At 52.3% G+C, this 16,749-nt stretch overlaps 1 protein-coding gene across 2 annotated transcripts; it reads right to left on the minus strand.

The window, feature by feature from the left end:
- Positions 1-1,923: 1,923 nt before the first annotated feature.
- RGS16 (regulator of G protein signaling 16) lies at positions 1,924-7,653 on the minus strand. Of its 2 annotated transcripts, none has more exons than XM_036836775.1 (5): positions 7,511-7,653; positions 6,506-6,616; positions 5,658-5,719; positions 5,201-5,367; positions 1,924-3,746 (listed from the first exon to the last, which is right to left on the minus strand). In XM_036836775.1, exons 1-5 carry the CDS (start codon positions 7,552-7,554, stop codon positions 3,540-3,542), a joined length of 591 nt encoding a protein of 196 aa, XP_036692670.1. In that variant the 5' UTR covers positions 7,555-7,653; the 3' UTR covers positions 1,924-3,539. The 2 variants fall into 2 exon arrangements, with proteins under 2 accessions (XP_036692670.1, XP_036692661.1); XM_036836766.1 differs by having other exon boundaries at positions 5,658-5,722.
- Between the last annotated feature and the right edge of the window lie 9,096 nt (positions 7,654-16,749).

Consider the following 16,749-nt stretch of genomic DNA (forward strand, 5'->3'; position numbering starts at 1 on the left):
GATGCGTCCCCAGGCTGATGGAGTGATGAGAGTAGGGGACACAGCAGGGAGGTGGTCCAGGAGGCAAAAGCAAGGAGGCTTGAACAGTAGGGTGAATCTGGGAACCGTGAAAGATTTGTTTTCAAGGGGCAGGTGAGGGATTGGGAGGAGAGGCCGGAAAGGCATAAGCAACCCACTCAAGAAGTGCTTTGCCTGCTAAGCAAAAGCCTGAAGTGCTCTGGGGGAGGACCAGAGCCCGTGAGTTTAAAGATATTGGAGACCTCTTGCTGGCTGCGTGATTTTCAGGAAATCACTTAAACACTCTGAGAACCAATACAGTAGAGGTCCTGTGTTGGTTTGAGCCTGACACCTGGGAGACGTCTAGGTCAGCCAAGAGTCGTTCTTCTTTATCTCTAATGCGTATCTACCACCTTCAGGCCACACCATGGGCCACCCTGTATGTGAGAAGAAGGGCTAGGGGAGGGGAACAAGCCTTGAGGATGGTCTTGCTGGATTGAGGAGACTGCCAGCACCCACCCCAGTCACTGGATGTCCGTCACCCCAGTTCATTTCTCCATTACTCGCCGATTACACCCACGTTTTCCTACTGGCACCCATACTGCTTCAGGAAATACACATTTGTGCCCTTGTCTAAACTTATCCAGAATCCCCACCCACCATTAAATGAGGCTACCTGCAGTTGATGGTACGGCTATTTTGGTTTTCTGCCAGGCACATAGAATGCACTAGATGCAATAAATGCATGTAAAAAGGCAAAAAGATGGAAGGAAAATAATGAGAAGAGGACAAGGTTCCTACCTCCCCACCTCTCTGGGTACCATCTTTCTTCTTCCCTCATCCATCATATCCCTCGACCATCCCTCACAGACTGGACTCCTTCCCCCCCATGGTGTTGCTTGGCTCCGGTCTCATCTCTGCCATTCTCTCGAGCCAGCTGCCCTGGGCGTGTTCTCCTCTCAACCCCCGATGCCCCCAAGAGCTTCAGTTTCCTCATCTGTATCGTAGGGTTATCATACCTACCTCACAGAGCTGTCGTAAGGACTAAATGAGATCAGGGCCTGCCACTGTGTGTGTTCCCATCTTCCATCCCAGGCCCTTAACCTCAGAATCCCTCCTGGCATCACGCATAGAATCGCCTCTTAGATCTGGGCTTAGAATGTGTTTCCATGGGGTTTTCTACTCGATGTACCTGAAGTCTGGTCACTTTACTCAATTATCTTTATATAAACAGATAATTCAACATAGAGAAGAATTTAGGGAGAACGAGTAGGTGATCGGCAGAGGGAGAGCAGATTGGATCCTTGCAAGTCTACCCCGAAATTCTTCCTAGCCCAGCGCAAACCTCTCATTCCCTCTGCCCCGGGAATGGAACAGTCCCGTGTATCAAGTGGCTTCCCAAAGCTCATCTCAGAGACGTCTATGAAATTATAAGGAATACTAATTCCCTGAATTTATATGACATCTGAAAAGGATACTAATGCAAATTGGAAATGGGCAAAGGTGAAAATGGCACACAAGTCCCCCCCAACTGATAATGTGTGGCTACTTGGCCAGGGGCAACCACCCCTTGCTCTGTTTGAAGAACTGGGAATGGCTTGTGCTGGGCAGGGTGGAGAGAGGAGATGGGCTCTGAAATGACAGCTGAGCCAGGTCCAATCAACACGACACAATGGCTTGACACAAGTTGGGCTGTCACCAGCTGAATGAAGTTACCCATCCTGGTGGCCACCGTTCGAACAGGTCACCAGGCAAACTTGAGCCTTTGACTTGTGCCTCTGCCCGTAACTCGAAAGCTCCCCATGCATCCTGTGGCATCTCCGGATGCCAGCTCTCCCACAAGACTCCCGCCAGCACTTCCCTCTCCCTCTTCCCCTGACCACACAGCCCTTGGAGACAGGATCTCATATTTGGGTTTTATTTTATTTCACAATAAAATAACATGCTGAAACAGGAAAATGGGGATCGAGTACATCATTCACATCTAGAAAACCAGCTCCAGGTGTCAACAATAAATAAATATTTAAACAGGGAGGAGTTCCTGACAGGCGCTAAGAGGTTCCCAGCATGTTCAAGAGGTAGAGTCCAGTGGAGAGGGAGAGAGTCAGGCCGCCAGCTCCTGTTGAGATTCTCCAGTAGAGGCAAACTCAAATGACAATAAATAACAATAGCAACAACACGACAACAGCAATAAAAATAATGTGCCATGACCACGGTCACAAAACCAACAATATGTTAGACTTAAATAATTGTCTCCTGGAGGAGCTCATAGCGCAGAGAGAACAGTGTGGATTTTCCTGGGGCACAAGGGAGCTGCCCGGTTAATTCACCTCCCCAGCCTGGGCCCAGGCAGAAGTCCCACCACGGAATGTGTGCTCAGTGATGCCCTGAGGTGACAAGCTGGTTCTGATTGCCCCCAGTCCTGCTCTTCCCAGCTTCTACGGTCTGTCCAAGTTCATTGAGGTTCCTGCCTCATTTCTCCCGACACCCCAGTGAGTGTACCTCACATCCACAGGAAAGAAACACGAGGCTCCCCTTCCATCCTGGGGGATCGCTTTTTCCCTGTTCTCAGACCCACAAAAATAAAAGATGAGCTTGATTTAAAGAGGATTTTCTGGAACTGCCAAGAGATTGGTTTCTCAGGACCCTTTTCTCCCTCCTTCCACCCTGCCCGGCAAAAGAGCTGGCTCACCAAGAGGCCCCATGCCCTTCTCCTGATGGGCCCCACGTTCAACAGCAGCACGGAGCTAAGAGAGGACACATCCCAGCAAGAGGTCCTCAGCGGGCCCTGCTCACAGGTGGACCCTGCTGCACACACAGGGTCGGGGCACCTGCAAGAGGCCACCAAGGGCACCAAGGTTCATTTCACGTGAGCAAGATGGCCTCTTTTCAGGGCTCTCTACTGATCTGGAAAGGGGCTGGAAGGCCAGTATTTGAGGTAAAAATCTCATCTGGGGCAAGCATCACCTTGGCTCTCTGGCCTTGACAAGACTGCCAGGCTGGACACAGGAGTGTTGAGAAATGCAAGCCAGGGAACCCCCGGGCAGCCCAGAGGCAGGTGAAGAGGACGGGATGGGAAGGCTCCACATCCATGGTTCCCCGTGTGCCCAGGACAGTCTGGGAATTAGGAAACCAGGATGTTTCCCCCGATGGACAGGCAGAGCGGCTAACCTGGTTGTCTTTCCCTCACTCATTTTCAAGTTTCCCTTTATCCACAAGTTTCCCAAAGCACCCTGGAATATCCCTCGCCCCGCTGAGAGCGGCCAGAGCCGATGCTGACTCTTGCACCATCTTTCTTTTCCCCCAGAGAGCCACACACAACCGTCCTCTTCAGCCCTTGGGCGCAGGTCCTAGAAGTGGCGGAACCCTCTCACGCACGGAATTCAGTCCCGCAGTGTCTGGAGGAGAGGGTGTCACCGGGTGGGCTTTTCCCTTCGCTGTCCTCTCTGGCTTTGCAGAACCCGCCCCCCGCACAGGGGCGGCGCCTCGGCTATGGGCGACCCAACCTCTCTGCCCGGCTGGCCCCCTCTCAGCCCGGAGGCTCAGGTATGCGAGGGCTCGGACAGGGAGGCGGAGGCGGCCGCGGCTTGTGCAGCTAGGTCCTGATAAGCTGGGGACTTCAGGAAGCGCGGGTACGAGTCCTTCTCCATCAGGGTGCGCGTCTTCCCCTGAGCCACATCGAAGCACATGGCCGTGGGCGCCTGCAGGTTCGTCCTGGTCAGCTCCCTGGTCTCGTGGTCTATGTTCACCTGTGGGAAGGAGGGCAAGCATGTGGGTGCACGGGCATCAGGGCACGGGGTGGCAGGGGCAGGAGGCCAGCAGGCGCGGGAGGACTGGCACGTGGGGCAGTGGAAGGCGCACTGGATTCCGAACACGGAACCGGGGGTCTCCAGAGTTGACCATCAACGGGCTTTTCAACTCCAGGCCTGTCCCCACCTCTGATCCAGTGTCTGTCCCCACCTCTGATCCAGTGTCTGTCCTCCAGTCTCTCAGAATGACCCAGGATATGTTGAGAATGGGTACAAATCCAACCTCTTTTCACCCATTCCACTGTTAACAACCCGGGTTCAAGTCACCATCACCTCTCTCCTAGACTAGTGCCAGCGCCTGCTACCTGGTGTCTCTCTTGTCTCCCCTTAACCCCGGGGTCTATTCTCCACCCAGCAGTAGAGCGAGCCTTTTAAAACCCAAGTCAGTTTGCTAGCAGCTCTGTTGTTTCCCGTCACTCAGAGGAAAAGCCCAAGTGTGCAATGAGCCCACACGGCCACCTGGGCCGGCACCTGGCCATCTGCCACCTGTGTGACATCATCTCCCACTCTCTCTCCCTCACTGTCTGCTCCACATGGGCCCACTTGCTGGTCTGTGATCACAAAAGGCACGCTCTGGTATTTGCACTTTCCGTTTCCTGTGTTAGAATGTTCTTTCCTCCTTTTCAGGTCTCTGTTCACATGTCACCTTATCAAACAGCCCATCCCTCACTTCCCTTTATAAATCGGAAAGACCTCACATCCTCCCACCCCATACTCTGGTATTCCCTTCCATATCCTGCTTTGTTTTTATCAGAGCACAGATCATTCCCTGACAATATTTACTTAATTGGTTATTGTCATCTTCTCCCACTGGGGTAGAGACTTTTTGTTCACTGCCATATCCTCAATGTCTATAATAGTGCCTTGCATGTAATTGATGCTCAACAAATCTTTATGGAATAAATAAAAGTGCTCAGAAAATATAATATTGTACAGATACAAAAGCAAGGCATTACTACTCTCTCTCCACAAGGTGGCGCCATATTCTCTATCAAACACAGTGGAGGCGTGGGGGGAAGGTTAAAAGGTTCACAGACCACAGACCTGAGGCAGGTCAGACAGGGGACTGAGCCAGGTTATCCTATGATGACCTGTCTCCCCAGTTGTGTAAGTGTTTTGAGCTCTAAAAAGGGCTTAGTTTATAGAAGTGCATATGGACAGAAGCCAAAAAAACACCTGCCAACCCCTCCGGTCCCACTGGTGAGTATGAGGGTAACAGCAGACAGGGGTGGCCCGGAGCCTGGCTTTTATAGTCTGCAGCCTCCTGTGCCAAATGAGGCCACTCTATTTCTAAACTTGGCCCTTTCCTTGCTGGCCCCCCACCATCCCCAATTCTCAGTGGGGAAGGAGCAGGCAGGGTCTGCAGGATCCCTGGAATATGTCACGGCTCTGACCTCTTTGGGGGCTTCACTGCAGATGAATTCCTCAAAGATCCTGTGAGCCCGGGAGGCCAGCTTGGTAGCTGACCGGAGCTTCTTGAACTCCTCACAGGCCAGCCAGAACTCCAGGTTCTCCTCGCTGAACTCTGTCTTCAGGAAGGCGTGGAAGGCGGCCACTCCATCTGGGGTTGCAGGGAGAGAGAAAGAGACGGGTCAGACAGCGGGGACAGCCAGCCGGGAATAAAAGAAGAAAAGACAGCAATTGTAGTTAATGGTTCTATTTTTAGGATGTAATTTTCTCGAACAAGGACCTGCCTTTGTATTCTGAATAGAGGCTGGCACACTAGGGGATCATTATTATTATTACTACTACTACTATTTTGCCCACGCTTTCAGCATCCTCAGGCTGGCTCCACGGCACATGGGTACACATGTGCCATCCACAGACAGACCACAACAGGGTCCCACTCACTTTTACTGCTCAGCAGCAAGTCAAATGACTCTCTCCACCCCAGCACATCTTCTGAGAAGTTTCTGCTAAAAAAAAAAAAAAGGCAGGATTTTAATTAAAAAAAAAAATCAACAAACTACTGCACAGCACAAATCCTAGCCAGAACGCTGATGGAAGTTGTATAATTCACACAATTGTATAATTGGATAATTATTGGAGCTGATGCCTCAAACTCTTGGTTGGGATTCAGGGAAATAGTTGGGTTTTCTAGAGGACAGCTCAGTAACCAGAAACCAAAGCAGGGACCTTCTGGCCCTCAGTAAATATCTCAGACTGTGTCTTCGCTGTCCAAAATTCTTTCTATTCCCCTGACTCTCAGAGCTTGTTTTGTATACTTTCTCAAGGAAATAAGGGTCTTATGAATAGAGATTATGTCTACCCATAACCCCAGAGCTTAACGCAGCACCTGGCACAGTTGATGGTCAGTATAAAAGGGCTTCCAGGTAAAGTGCATGTCAGTGGAAGTAGCCACTAATTTAAAACCCTCCAGTGGCCTTGGACCCTGCCCTTGCCCTGCTTGCATGTGCAATGACATCTTCAGGTGCGGGAGTCTGGTAACTAGACATTCAGGCCCTGGGTATGCTCATTTGTTGGTGGAATTAGAAGCCTGGAGCCATCCACCCAGTCACCCATGAGCCAGGCAGCCATAGCAGACCAGCTATGACCAGCTCCATTACAATCTCTAGGAAGAGGTCACCAACGTCCACGCTGGCATGTCCTAATTTCTCCTGGTATTTTCCTTCTCAGGACTCCTTTCCTAAATCTGGCTCCCTCCCTCTAGGGGCCCTAGGCTGTTCAGCAGGACTTACCCCTCTTTGCTGTGTTTACTGTCCCACTCGAACTTGCCAACACTCCCAGTACCGGAGCCCAGTTCTGACTTGTGAAGAAAGATCCCCAGCCGTGTCTTGAACTCTTTGGCTCTGGAAGACAAAGCACGAGCTTGTGAGGATTCTCCATTCGCTCAGCCAGGGCAGAGAGATTTATGAGGTCCCAGAAGAGCTCAGGTTAGTGTCACTCAAATTCCAGCCTTGGGGTTCCTGGGAACCCGTAACTGTTCCCAGGGCCTAAACGTTGCCTCTCTCAGCGGTATCATGAACCCAGAAACAATGAAAGCAATATTTAAGCTGTGCCTCGGTAGGTCTTATACTTTCTGGGTCTACAGTACAGCACACATGGGCTTTTTCCCACTTAAGTCACACTGATCCATCTTTGTGCCTGTTGATTAGCAGAAGGCAGTTCAGCACTCTCTTACACTTGTCACAAATATTTCTGGAGCTGTGTGGAAGCTGATTTCTGCCTTCATCTTTACTTTTTCTTTCCCAGCTCCAGCAAGGATTGGAGTGGGTGAGTAGCTCCTTGGGAAGCGGGCACATCCCTCACTGGGGGGGCTGCTGAAAAACACTTCCCTGCCTTTCCAGGGCCAGAGGAGGCCATGCCCCTAGACCTATGACTTAGAATGAAAACCAAGTGCTTAAGAAACCGGGGAAGACTCAGTTCTGCCTGGTGATGCCACCGTGGTTTTCCTGAAGCTGGGTCACCTGAGTAGAACTGCCACTTGTCAGAGGATGGGGCATGGCAGTAAGAGGTGGTCCCCCTGCTTCCCTTTGCTTTGCCTTCTCCATTCTCGTCGCCCATCCTTCTCTAAGACTCTAAGGGAGGCATCTGAGAACGTGGAACCAAGTTGACCTCTGCCTCTCGTCACTTGCGTCCCATTCTCCAGCCCACCCAGGTCTGCAAGCCTGCCACCGCTGCACTCCCTAAGGTTGGTGGGACTTGTTCTTCTTCCTCCAGGCAGCTGGACAAGCTGCTCTTACCTCTCCAGGCAGGTGGTGGGGAAGGCGGCCAGGGTCCGGCACATGGCTGCGGGGGCAGGGCAGCACGTCGTGCGGAGGATGGTGACGGGCTCCAGAGGGCACCGCAGGGCGCGAGAAGGCAGAGCAGCGGCGGCCAGCGCCTGTCTGCGAAGATTGGGTTTACTCAACTGCTTGCGCCGAGGCAGCGGCTTTTATTGCCTTGGAGGGGGCGGGGCGGGGCTGCGCGCCGCCGACCAATCGGAGAGCGATACTGAGCGCGGGCGAAGGCGCAGGAGGGGCCTGGAGCTCGACGGGGCGGGGCCCCCGGGGCGCCCTGCCGGGGATGCGCCGCTACCCTCGTGCAACCTTCACACCGCGGGGGTGCTCACGGGGCTAACCCCCTCCTCCGGGCGGACACCGGCGTGGCGAGGGAGAAGTCACACGGAGATGAGAAGCGCACACCCAGTTTAGTAGGGGGGAAAAAAAAAACACCTTCTGCCGCTAGTAAAAGCAGGGAACCAACTCAGCGGTGCCAGGAGGATTGGTGTTGGGGTGCCTCCTCGGGGAGCCTGAGCCTGAGTCTGTTGGGTCCTGCAGGACCGGAGCACAGGATGCAAGCCAGGCAGGAGAGCATCATGGTTACACTGATTACTTCCATTTACTGTGCTCCTAGCCAAATGGCCACGGGTCAACTAAGTAAGCCCTTTGTCATCATCACCTCCATTTTATAGATGAAGAAACTGAGTCAGAACGTTAGAGAGACTTGCCCAAGATCAGAGTTAGAAATAGCAGACAAGGGGTGGGGGTGGTGGCTGGCTTTATTGAGCATCTACTATGTACTTTTTTACTAAGACTCGGGTTAAATAACTTGCTCAAAGTCACACAGTAAGTGTTTTGCCAGAAGTCAGATATGAATGTACCATGCTTTTTCACTGCCCCTCAGCAGATTAGAATCCCAACACCTCCGGAACTAATGAATGATCCTGCCTTTAAGCAGTTGCTAGCTAGTTCGGCGTCCTCATCTCTGAGATAAAGGTAATAAATGCCCTGGCTCTCTCCTCACTTTCCCATAAAGGCGTCAGAGCCTCCGCATTGCCCCTCACTTCCCTTTGGGATTGCTGTTAAGAGGCTGCACTTGAGGTTAAGAGTGTGCCATCTAGGTATAGGTTTCTCAGTTTCAAATCTGGGCTCCACCATTTACTGATGGGAGACTTTAGGCGAGTTTCTCAACCTTTCCATGCCTCCGTTTCCTTGTCTCTAAAACGAAAACATGATGCACTTATTTCATAAAGTTGTTGTGAGAACTAAAGAAACGTAATTCTTAGTTTGAATTCCCCAGGAGACGGGAAACTCAGTTTCTGGGAGGCAGAGACTTGCTGGGGAGAGTTCTGGGAACTAAGAGGGTGTGAGGGAAGCAGGGTTGGGCAGAGGGAGGGAACGAATGCCCGAAGCTGGTCCCAGGGGATACTCTGGAGTGGGGTGACCCAGTCCCGCAGTGAAGCAAGGGGCCGGGCCTTTGAATCCCACATCAACGATTCATTGGACGGCCAAATTTTAGACGAGGCAATTCCCTCTGTCAAGGGCAACTCCCAGCGAGAGATGGCTGTGAGCCTACAGCCGCCAGCACCCCGGGGGATGAGGGCCTGGTCCCAAACGCAGATCTGGGAGACACACCACAGCACCTGCAGCCACACCTGGAAGGTGCTTGGGACAGGGCTCAGCTCGTAGTCAGCCCTCAGTCAACCTTCGCTCTCAGGTTTACTTAGTAGGGTTACAGGGGTTGCTAGGCAATAAGGCAAAGTAGCAAGTTTTTTCTGTGACTCTCGGAGTTTACGTGTTTATTTCATGAGAGGCATTGAAGAGTTGCTATTCCTCAGCAGGGCCTGGAAGTAAGGGTCGGAAACCAGAGGCGAAGAGGTTCCACCTGACAGAGCCCAGTGAGAAGTCCCAGAAAAGCTGGTCAGGGAAGGAAAGGGGAAAACCACAGAGGGGAAGAGGGGAGGAAGGCCTGTGAGAGAGCCGTTGAGGCACTGCTGTAGGAAAAGAGGCCCAAATCAGAACAATATGGGGGGTCTTTTGTCAGAGCAGATTCCCTTGTTAAGCCAGGGCCTGCAGAAGATGATCCAGTTAGTCAAAACCTAATGCTCTCTGAAGCCAGAGCTGAACCCTCCCCAGCCTCCCGGGTGGTTAGTGGGTTGGTCAGTGGAACACAGGGACAGGCGAGGCAGCAGCTCACGCACTGGCAGCACCATCTTAGATGCCGCTTCCCACCTGCGCCCCGTCTCGCCCACCTTGGCTCTTGTTCTACTTTTCTCACAAGTCCAGGGCTGGACCGGTGTGGGGCAGGGCGATGGGCAAGGGTTGGGAGGGGGGCAACGGAAGGATGCCTTTCTGAGCGTTTGCTTCTCAGCACAGCCCTTGGTCCACACGATGACGCAGCCCACCCGGCAGCATTGGCAAGCCCTTCTGCTGGAGGAGTTGGTCAGCTGGGATGAGGGCTGTTTTGTCACCTGCTGCTGCTCCGGCCCCAGTGCATATGCTTTTATTATGCAGCTGCCGAATGGGGACGTGGGTGGTGTCTGAGACAGCTTTTCTCCAAGCAATAAAGGCAAGTTTATGGACGGATTGAACCCCCGGTCTTACCCTCAGTAGTACCACGTTGGAATCAGCCTGGACATGGCCACATGACAACAATAATAGTGATTAGGCAGAAAACCTCCTCAAACCTTCCTGTCCTTTCTGCCTTCCCTGTGAATAGGCCAGAGGAGCTTTTAAATTTCCATTCTGCAGACAACAAAACGGCAGTGCTAAAGGCACTTAGTTAAGTGCACTGGAGCTGAAAACAGCTGAACCCTGGGCCCAATCTCCAGATTCCTGAGCTAGTACTTTTTCATTTGACAAAGAATGCGAAAGAGACAAAGGAATTGATGCATGGTGCGCAGATGGGCAAATCCAAGAGCACAAAGCTCCCTGCTCAAGATGAAGAGCCCTCTCCGAGTTCAACCTGCCTCCCGGTTGCCATGGTTACCTCTTCAGTTTCCAGGCAGAAACTTTTTGAAGTTCACGGTTTATCCCAAATTCTCTTCCCAGCAAGTAAATCGGTTCATGTCTGCAATTGCAGTAATGACTCAACAGTTGCTGTCAATCCGGCAAGCTGAGCTGGCCTGTGAATCGTACTGGCTTTGACAGAACCTGACCTCACTTTTGCCCAGCGGTCCCAGTGCAGCTGTGCTCTCTTTAGTGGAGAGTATGCGGACACAGCTCTGCAGCCTGGGTCATCTGGGGTCAGGATTCAACATCCCACAGTATCCCAGCCACATTGCCTTCCATCTCCTTCAGCCCCTCTGACCCCCCAGGACCACTCTTTCCACAGAGACTGAGGTCTAGACAGGACCTTTGTCTGCTGAAAACAGTTAGAGGAAATGAAAATACTGGCTCGACTTTGGCACAGACGATCCCCACAGTGGTCGGGACCTTCCAAAGTCAGTCATCAATCTACTAATAAATATTTATTAAGAATTTACTATGGGGCTTCCCTGGTGGTGCAGTGGTTAAGAATCCGCCTGCCAATGCAGGGGACACGGGTTCGATCTCTGGTCCGGGAAGATCCCACATGCCACGGAGCAACTAAGCCCCTGCACCACAGCTACTGAGCCTGTGCTCTGGAGCCCGCGAGCCACAACTGCTGAGCCCATGCACCTAGAGCCCGTGCTCCGCAACAAGAGAAGCTACCGCAATGAGAAGCCCGCGCACCTCAACCAAGAGTAGCCCCCCGCTCGTCGCAACTAGAGAAGCCCACGTGCAGCAACGAAGACCCAACGCAAACATAAATAAATAAATAAATAAATAAATAAAAGAAACATGACTCCAAAAAAGAGAATTAAAAAAAAAAAAAAGAATGTACTATGTTCCCAAGTTGATGGGGAAACAACAGCTTTTAAGGCTCTTCTCTGACTGTAATGGCCTTATATTTCCTTCCAGCTGAGGAAACAGAACTACCAGAGGGGAGAGGGAGAGGTGATAGGAAATTATTGCCTGGTGTTGCAACAAGTGTCCAGGAAAGGGAGAGATCAGAGAGCATTGGCAGTGTTTAAAAAAAAAAAAAAAAAAACAGGAGTGAGAGAGGTTTGAGCACCAGGGAAGGTCAGAATATGCAGGGCATGTGGGAGGAAGCATGCCTCAGGTGGGACAAACAACTAGGAAAAGCCTGTCGTAGTTTGGGGGTACAGCAAAGATGCACAAAGATTTAGGAATTCCTTACATACAGGCAGAGGCGCTTAAGCTGGCAGTGTGCACACTTGGATGCCACTTTTAGGTTTAGAAGCACAAAAACAGCAGGGGCAGCACATATCCTAAGACGTCTGCATGAGAAGAGAGAGATCGCCTCCAGCAGATGTGAAATAGACAGTCTCTGGGGGTCAGTTCCCTGCTGCATCATGACAAGAACTGTGGGTATTCTCCCCTCCTGGGCAGGGGAAGTTGACAGAGTTCAGCCTGGGTGCAAGAAACGACTGTTTTCCCCTGATTATCCTTTAGGGCATTGGGTGCAGCTCACTTTGATGGCTGTGCTACTCATCTCTGATTTCTCCTCTTCCCTCCCCTCCTTCCCTCTGAGCAGAGTTTTGAGGGGATGGGAGGCCTGCTTCTCTCTACCCAACTGGACCAATGGACCCCTAGGCTCCAAGGAGGGCAGTCCCAGCCACTTGGGAGAGGCTGAAACTCTTCAGCAGCACCCATGGCTAGTAGGATCATGTCTAGTCTCCTCTACATGGCACCTAAGGCTCTAACCAACTGATCTCACATCCTTCACCTCACGCCCTAACACCCGGCCAACCTCAGCAGCTGCAGGTTACCCCAGGCATCATGCTGCCTGCACCTACAAGCCCTGAGCATGAGGTTCTCTAGGCCTGAAGGACCCTCCAATCCCAGTCCTACTCATTTTAAAAGATATTTTCAATAAACTAATTTATATATATTGAGATATAGTTTGCATATAACGAATGCACAGATCTTAAGTATACAGCTCGATGAGTTTTGACAAATGTAGACGTCCATGTAACCATGGCATACACCATGCCAGCTTGCTGGGTGGCATTTTAATCAAGAGCCAATCAAGCTACGGAATACTTCTGTCACCCTAGAAAACTTCACGCTCCTTCCAGCCAACCTCCCACCCCACCCCACCCCCCATCAGAGGCAACCACTAGTCTGAGTCCTAGAACCATAAGACTCACGTTGAATCCTGAGTTTGTTTTCTACTTATTTTTGAGGCCTGGCGCAAGTGCTCTCTCATCCCTGGAACTTGTTCCTGCCTATGTTACCCTGAACTCACAATTGATTCCCAATCTGTTTGCTCTGTGAGCTCCTGCAGGGCAGGGACCATTGCCTTGGTCCTCTTTTTATCTTCAGCCCCTAGCACCATGCCCAGTTTGGTGTGTATTCTATAAATGTTGGCTGGCAGGCTGGCTTCTGCTTCAACACAAATCATAATAGCTAAGAACACTAACTGTGTGCCATGCTCTGTTCTGTGTGCTATTTTCCCCTGAATTACCTTTCAGTTCTCACAATTACCCCATAAGGCGGGTGCTATCTTGTCCTCATTTTACATTTGAGTAAACTCTGGCAGAGACTGGTTAAGTAACTTGCCTGTGATCACACAGCTAGTGAGTGGTCAAGCTGGGTTTTGATCTCAGTCCAATTCCAGAGCCTGTGTTGCTAACATAACACCATGCCAGTTTGCTGTATGGTGTTTTCTAGAACTCAGAGTTTGCTCACTACGAGAAGAACGAAGCATAAGCTTGGGAAGGACGTTACACCTCATCCTCTGTTTTCTGTAGTTTTCTTTCCTGTATCCCCCCGACCCCGACCCCTCTTCTTTGCTCACCCCATCCCTCTGCGGCCATTCACATTTCCCACTTTCTGTCTTTGCCCTCAGCTGTGTCTCATCACTGGCTCTGGACTTGTCCGCTTCTTCTGTCTCTTGTGTATGCAATTCCCGCATGTGGCTGCCGAGAGCTCCTTTCTCTGCTAAAATCCCTTGGTGAACATCTGGGCTTTTATTATCTCTTCAGGAAAACTCAATTCAGCTGCTTTGCCACGCCTCCCTTCCCAGCTGTGCTTCCCGAGCCCTCTTTGCTCATAGAGGATCCTGGTTCCCACCTTGGAAAGAGCCCCGGGGCAGCTTTCAAGGGAGGCAGAGCTCCAGTTCCCAAAGCCTTTGGGATGTGTGGGACCCCAGAAACCTTTGCTCCTCTTCATCCTCCTGCTGGTAGATGGAGCCTCTGGGGTTAATGCTTTCTCTGCTGCATGCGGGCCGTGGCCCTTCACAGGCCCTGTGCTTGGTGTTTTGTGGTCTCCCCCATGCAGGTGGGCTTGCCTGCCTGGCCGTGATGGTCTGCTTTACCCCACACCCCAACCAGACTGTCTGCCTGCCTTGAATCCTGAATTCTCCCAGTGTCCGGGGTGCCCCCTGCAGCGTGCTGCCTCAGCTTTCACCTGCATGTGCTCGCATATTGATTCATTCCCTAAAGTATCAACGAAATCAGTGGCAATAAATGAGGCCCCCCTCACCCTAATACTGCCAATTCCAAAAGAGGAGGGTTACCTAAGTGCCCTGGGTTTCTGTCTTCTTCTTTTTCACCCTCCCTCCCCATCCCCTTTTTCACTTTTGTCACGAATGTCATTTTTCTGAGAGCATCTCACTTCTACTCACTGAGTCTTGGAAACAAAGTTTATAAAAATCTGGATTGTTCTCATTTAATAATCTTCCAAGGCCCTGAGAAGCCACGTAGAATGAATGATTAGAGGGGGCAAAAAAGTGAGGCCTGGGATTTGCAAATGACTGAAAGTTGAAATGTACATTTCCAATTCCCTGTTCTTTCCTGGACTGAGGAGTGAAGACTTTTGGATTCCAGATCTGGGACGTGACGCAGGTACTGCCTGCCGGCTTGTGCCTCACTCCAGGCAGGAAACAAGCACTGGGGGAATCTAACAGATGCCACCCCCTGGTTGGGGAGGAGAGGGGGCTTCTGACCAACTCACTCCCTCTACCATATTCACCGGCCGGGGCAGCCACGAACACTGATAGGCAATGCTCTGGGCAAGGAGAATGCCCCCTGCTCTCTGGGAAGTAAATGGCCTAACTGAAACATTTTTACCCTCAAACCATGTGGGGGGCGGGGGGGGGCGGGGGCGGACAGGGGACTGAAAGACCCTCAGAGACAGAAACCTGTGCAAGTAGCAGTTTAAGTCCCAGCCCACCCACCTTCATTTCTTAGGAAAGCTCAGCACACCAGTCCATCCCTGGGTCTAGAGACACTTAGTGTGCTCTCCTCGGTTGGAAAGCTGCCTTTGAGATGTAGGTGCTCACCTGGGCGGGTCTGAAATGGCCTCAGGGTGGCCTGGAACCTAGAATTTGTACCTAGCTCAGTGTCGGGCATAATATAGATAGTCATGAAATGTTGGATGAGGAAAGAAGGACTGCATCCCACTGGACACGGTGGATGTCATTGGAGAGCCATTGTCAGCTCAGCCTCTCCAGGCTCCTTGGGATCGCAGACACTCTTGGCTGAACTTCAACCTGATGACTTTCTGGAAGTGGGTCACAGACAGGCTGCCTTACGCCATGAAATTTATTATTATGCACCTCCCTCACATGGCCCCCACTGGGGCTGGTGGAGTCCCCCAGTGCAGGCAAACCGACACAAAGCCAGGGAAAGCCTGACACACATCAGTCATTCCAGAGCCCAGCTCGAGTTGGAAACAGGGCACCAAACACACACGGAACTGTGCCACTTCGTCCCATCTCTCTGAAGGTCTTCAGTAAGGAGAGCTCCCGGCACACTTCGCTGCCTTTTCCCCTCTCCTAGGTGTTCCAGAGAGGCAGGTGCTAGGGAGATGCTGTGTTTGGTAGCAAGAACAGATTTCAGCTGCTTGCAGCTGTCTAACACCTGTCCCGGCTCTAGACCTGGTCTTGGAGGAAGGGACATGCCATTTGCAGGGCCCCCATGACCCAACACTGAGCTCAGTGCCTTCCAGATGGAGAAACCGACAGTGTGGGTAAGTAGTCTACCCGCAGTGACACACCCCGTGAACAGAGGTGCCAGGATTGAAACCCAGTTCTGTCCAGCAAGTCCGGACACAGGGCTGCTCAATGCGCCGTCCTCTTGCCTCTGAGCAGCATTCCCCCTGGCCCCTGGCTGCTACTTCAGGCCATTTCTCCACGCTGCCCTAGATAGGGATATGTAGGTGCTTACACAGGCCACAGACGACACACGAGGACTGCTCACACAGCAAGCCCCGGCATGTGAACGTCTCACACACGTGCAGAGATGTCAGGTCGGAGCTCCAGGAGGGGGTGGCCGTCTCCTGGGAGTTTGGGGTCTGTCCTCCTTTGAGTCACAGTCTCTGAACCCCCATTTCAATAGGGAGAGAATAGGGGCAGGTGGGGAGGGTTGAAGGAGGGGCGCAGAGGAAAAGCAATCTTGTAGGAAAGCAGGAGGCTTGACAAAGCATCAACCCTAGCTGTTCCTCCGTAACAAGTTGGGAGGAAACGTGCCTCCTTGCACTGTGCCCGCAGCTCCCCGAGCGAAGGGAGGAACGTGGCCGGCTGTCTGAGCCACGGGAGGCTGGGGCCGACAGACGTGGGGTGGGAGGGAAGGGGGCGGGGGGAGCCATGGGAACAGGTGATCCTTTCACAAGCTCCCTGGCCATCAGCTCCTGACATAGCAGATGTCCTAGAAACAGGCCCAGGTGGACAGAGGGAAGAGCGCAGCGGGAAGGCTGCGTGATGTTTGGCCGAGAAAGAAATGAGCTCTGACTAATGGGCCCCGGACATCTGAGCAGGGCAGACACGCGCTGGGCTGTGTGCCTGAGCCCCAGCGAGCCACTCCCTCTCCGCTCGCCACGTGGATGTGCTGCTCCGGTGTGGGCTACGGGAGAACCTGTCGGATCCAAATCCCCAGGCTTCCCGAACCCCCGGGCGCCAGCAATGGTGATGACAATTGCTACATGAAGCGAGCATTCTCTGTGCTCCACATTTATGGTCCTTCTCTTCTCATCTCATCTCATCCTCACGCTAACCTCTGCGGAAGGTACGCCTACTATTGTGGTTTTACAGATGGGGAAACCGAGGCATAGACAGGCTAATTGGAGAAGGGACAAGAGGGCAGAGCCCTGGTTTGATACCGGGTCGTCTGACGCCAGCACGCATGCAGTGAGCCCCTCGCTGTGTAGACAGTCCCCTCCTCGCCCCCCTCCAG

The sequence above is a fragment of the Balaenoptera musculus genome, chromosome 1 (assembly GCF_009873245.2).
Source record: "Balaenoptera musculus isolate JJ_BM4_2016_0621 chromosome 1, mBalMus1.pri.v3, whole genome shotgun sequence".
Taxonomy (NCBI): domain Eukaryota; kingdom Metazoa; phylum Chordata; class Mammalia; order Artiodactyla; family Balaenopteridae; genus Balaenoptera; species Balaenoptera musculus.

Bases quoted from the DNA above. Each gene is read 5' to 3' on its own strand.
- RGS16 (XM_036836766.1), bottom strand. From the start codon at position 7,554: ATGTGCCGGACCCTGGCCGCCTTCCCCACCACCTGCCTGGAGAG. The intron at 5,368-5,657 runs GTGAGTGGGACC...CTGCAACCCCAG, and splicing joins CTTGCTGCTGAGCAGTAAAA to ATGGAGTGGCCGCCTTCCAC. The intron at 3,747-5,200 runs GTCAGAGCCGTG...TCCTTCCCACAG, and splicing joins GCAGTGAAGCCCCCAAAGAG to GTGAACATAGACCACGAGAC.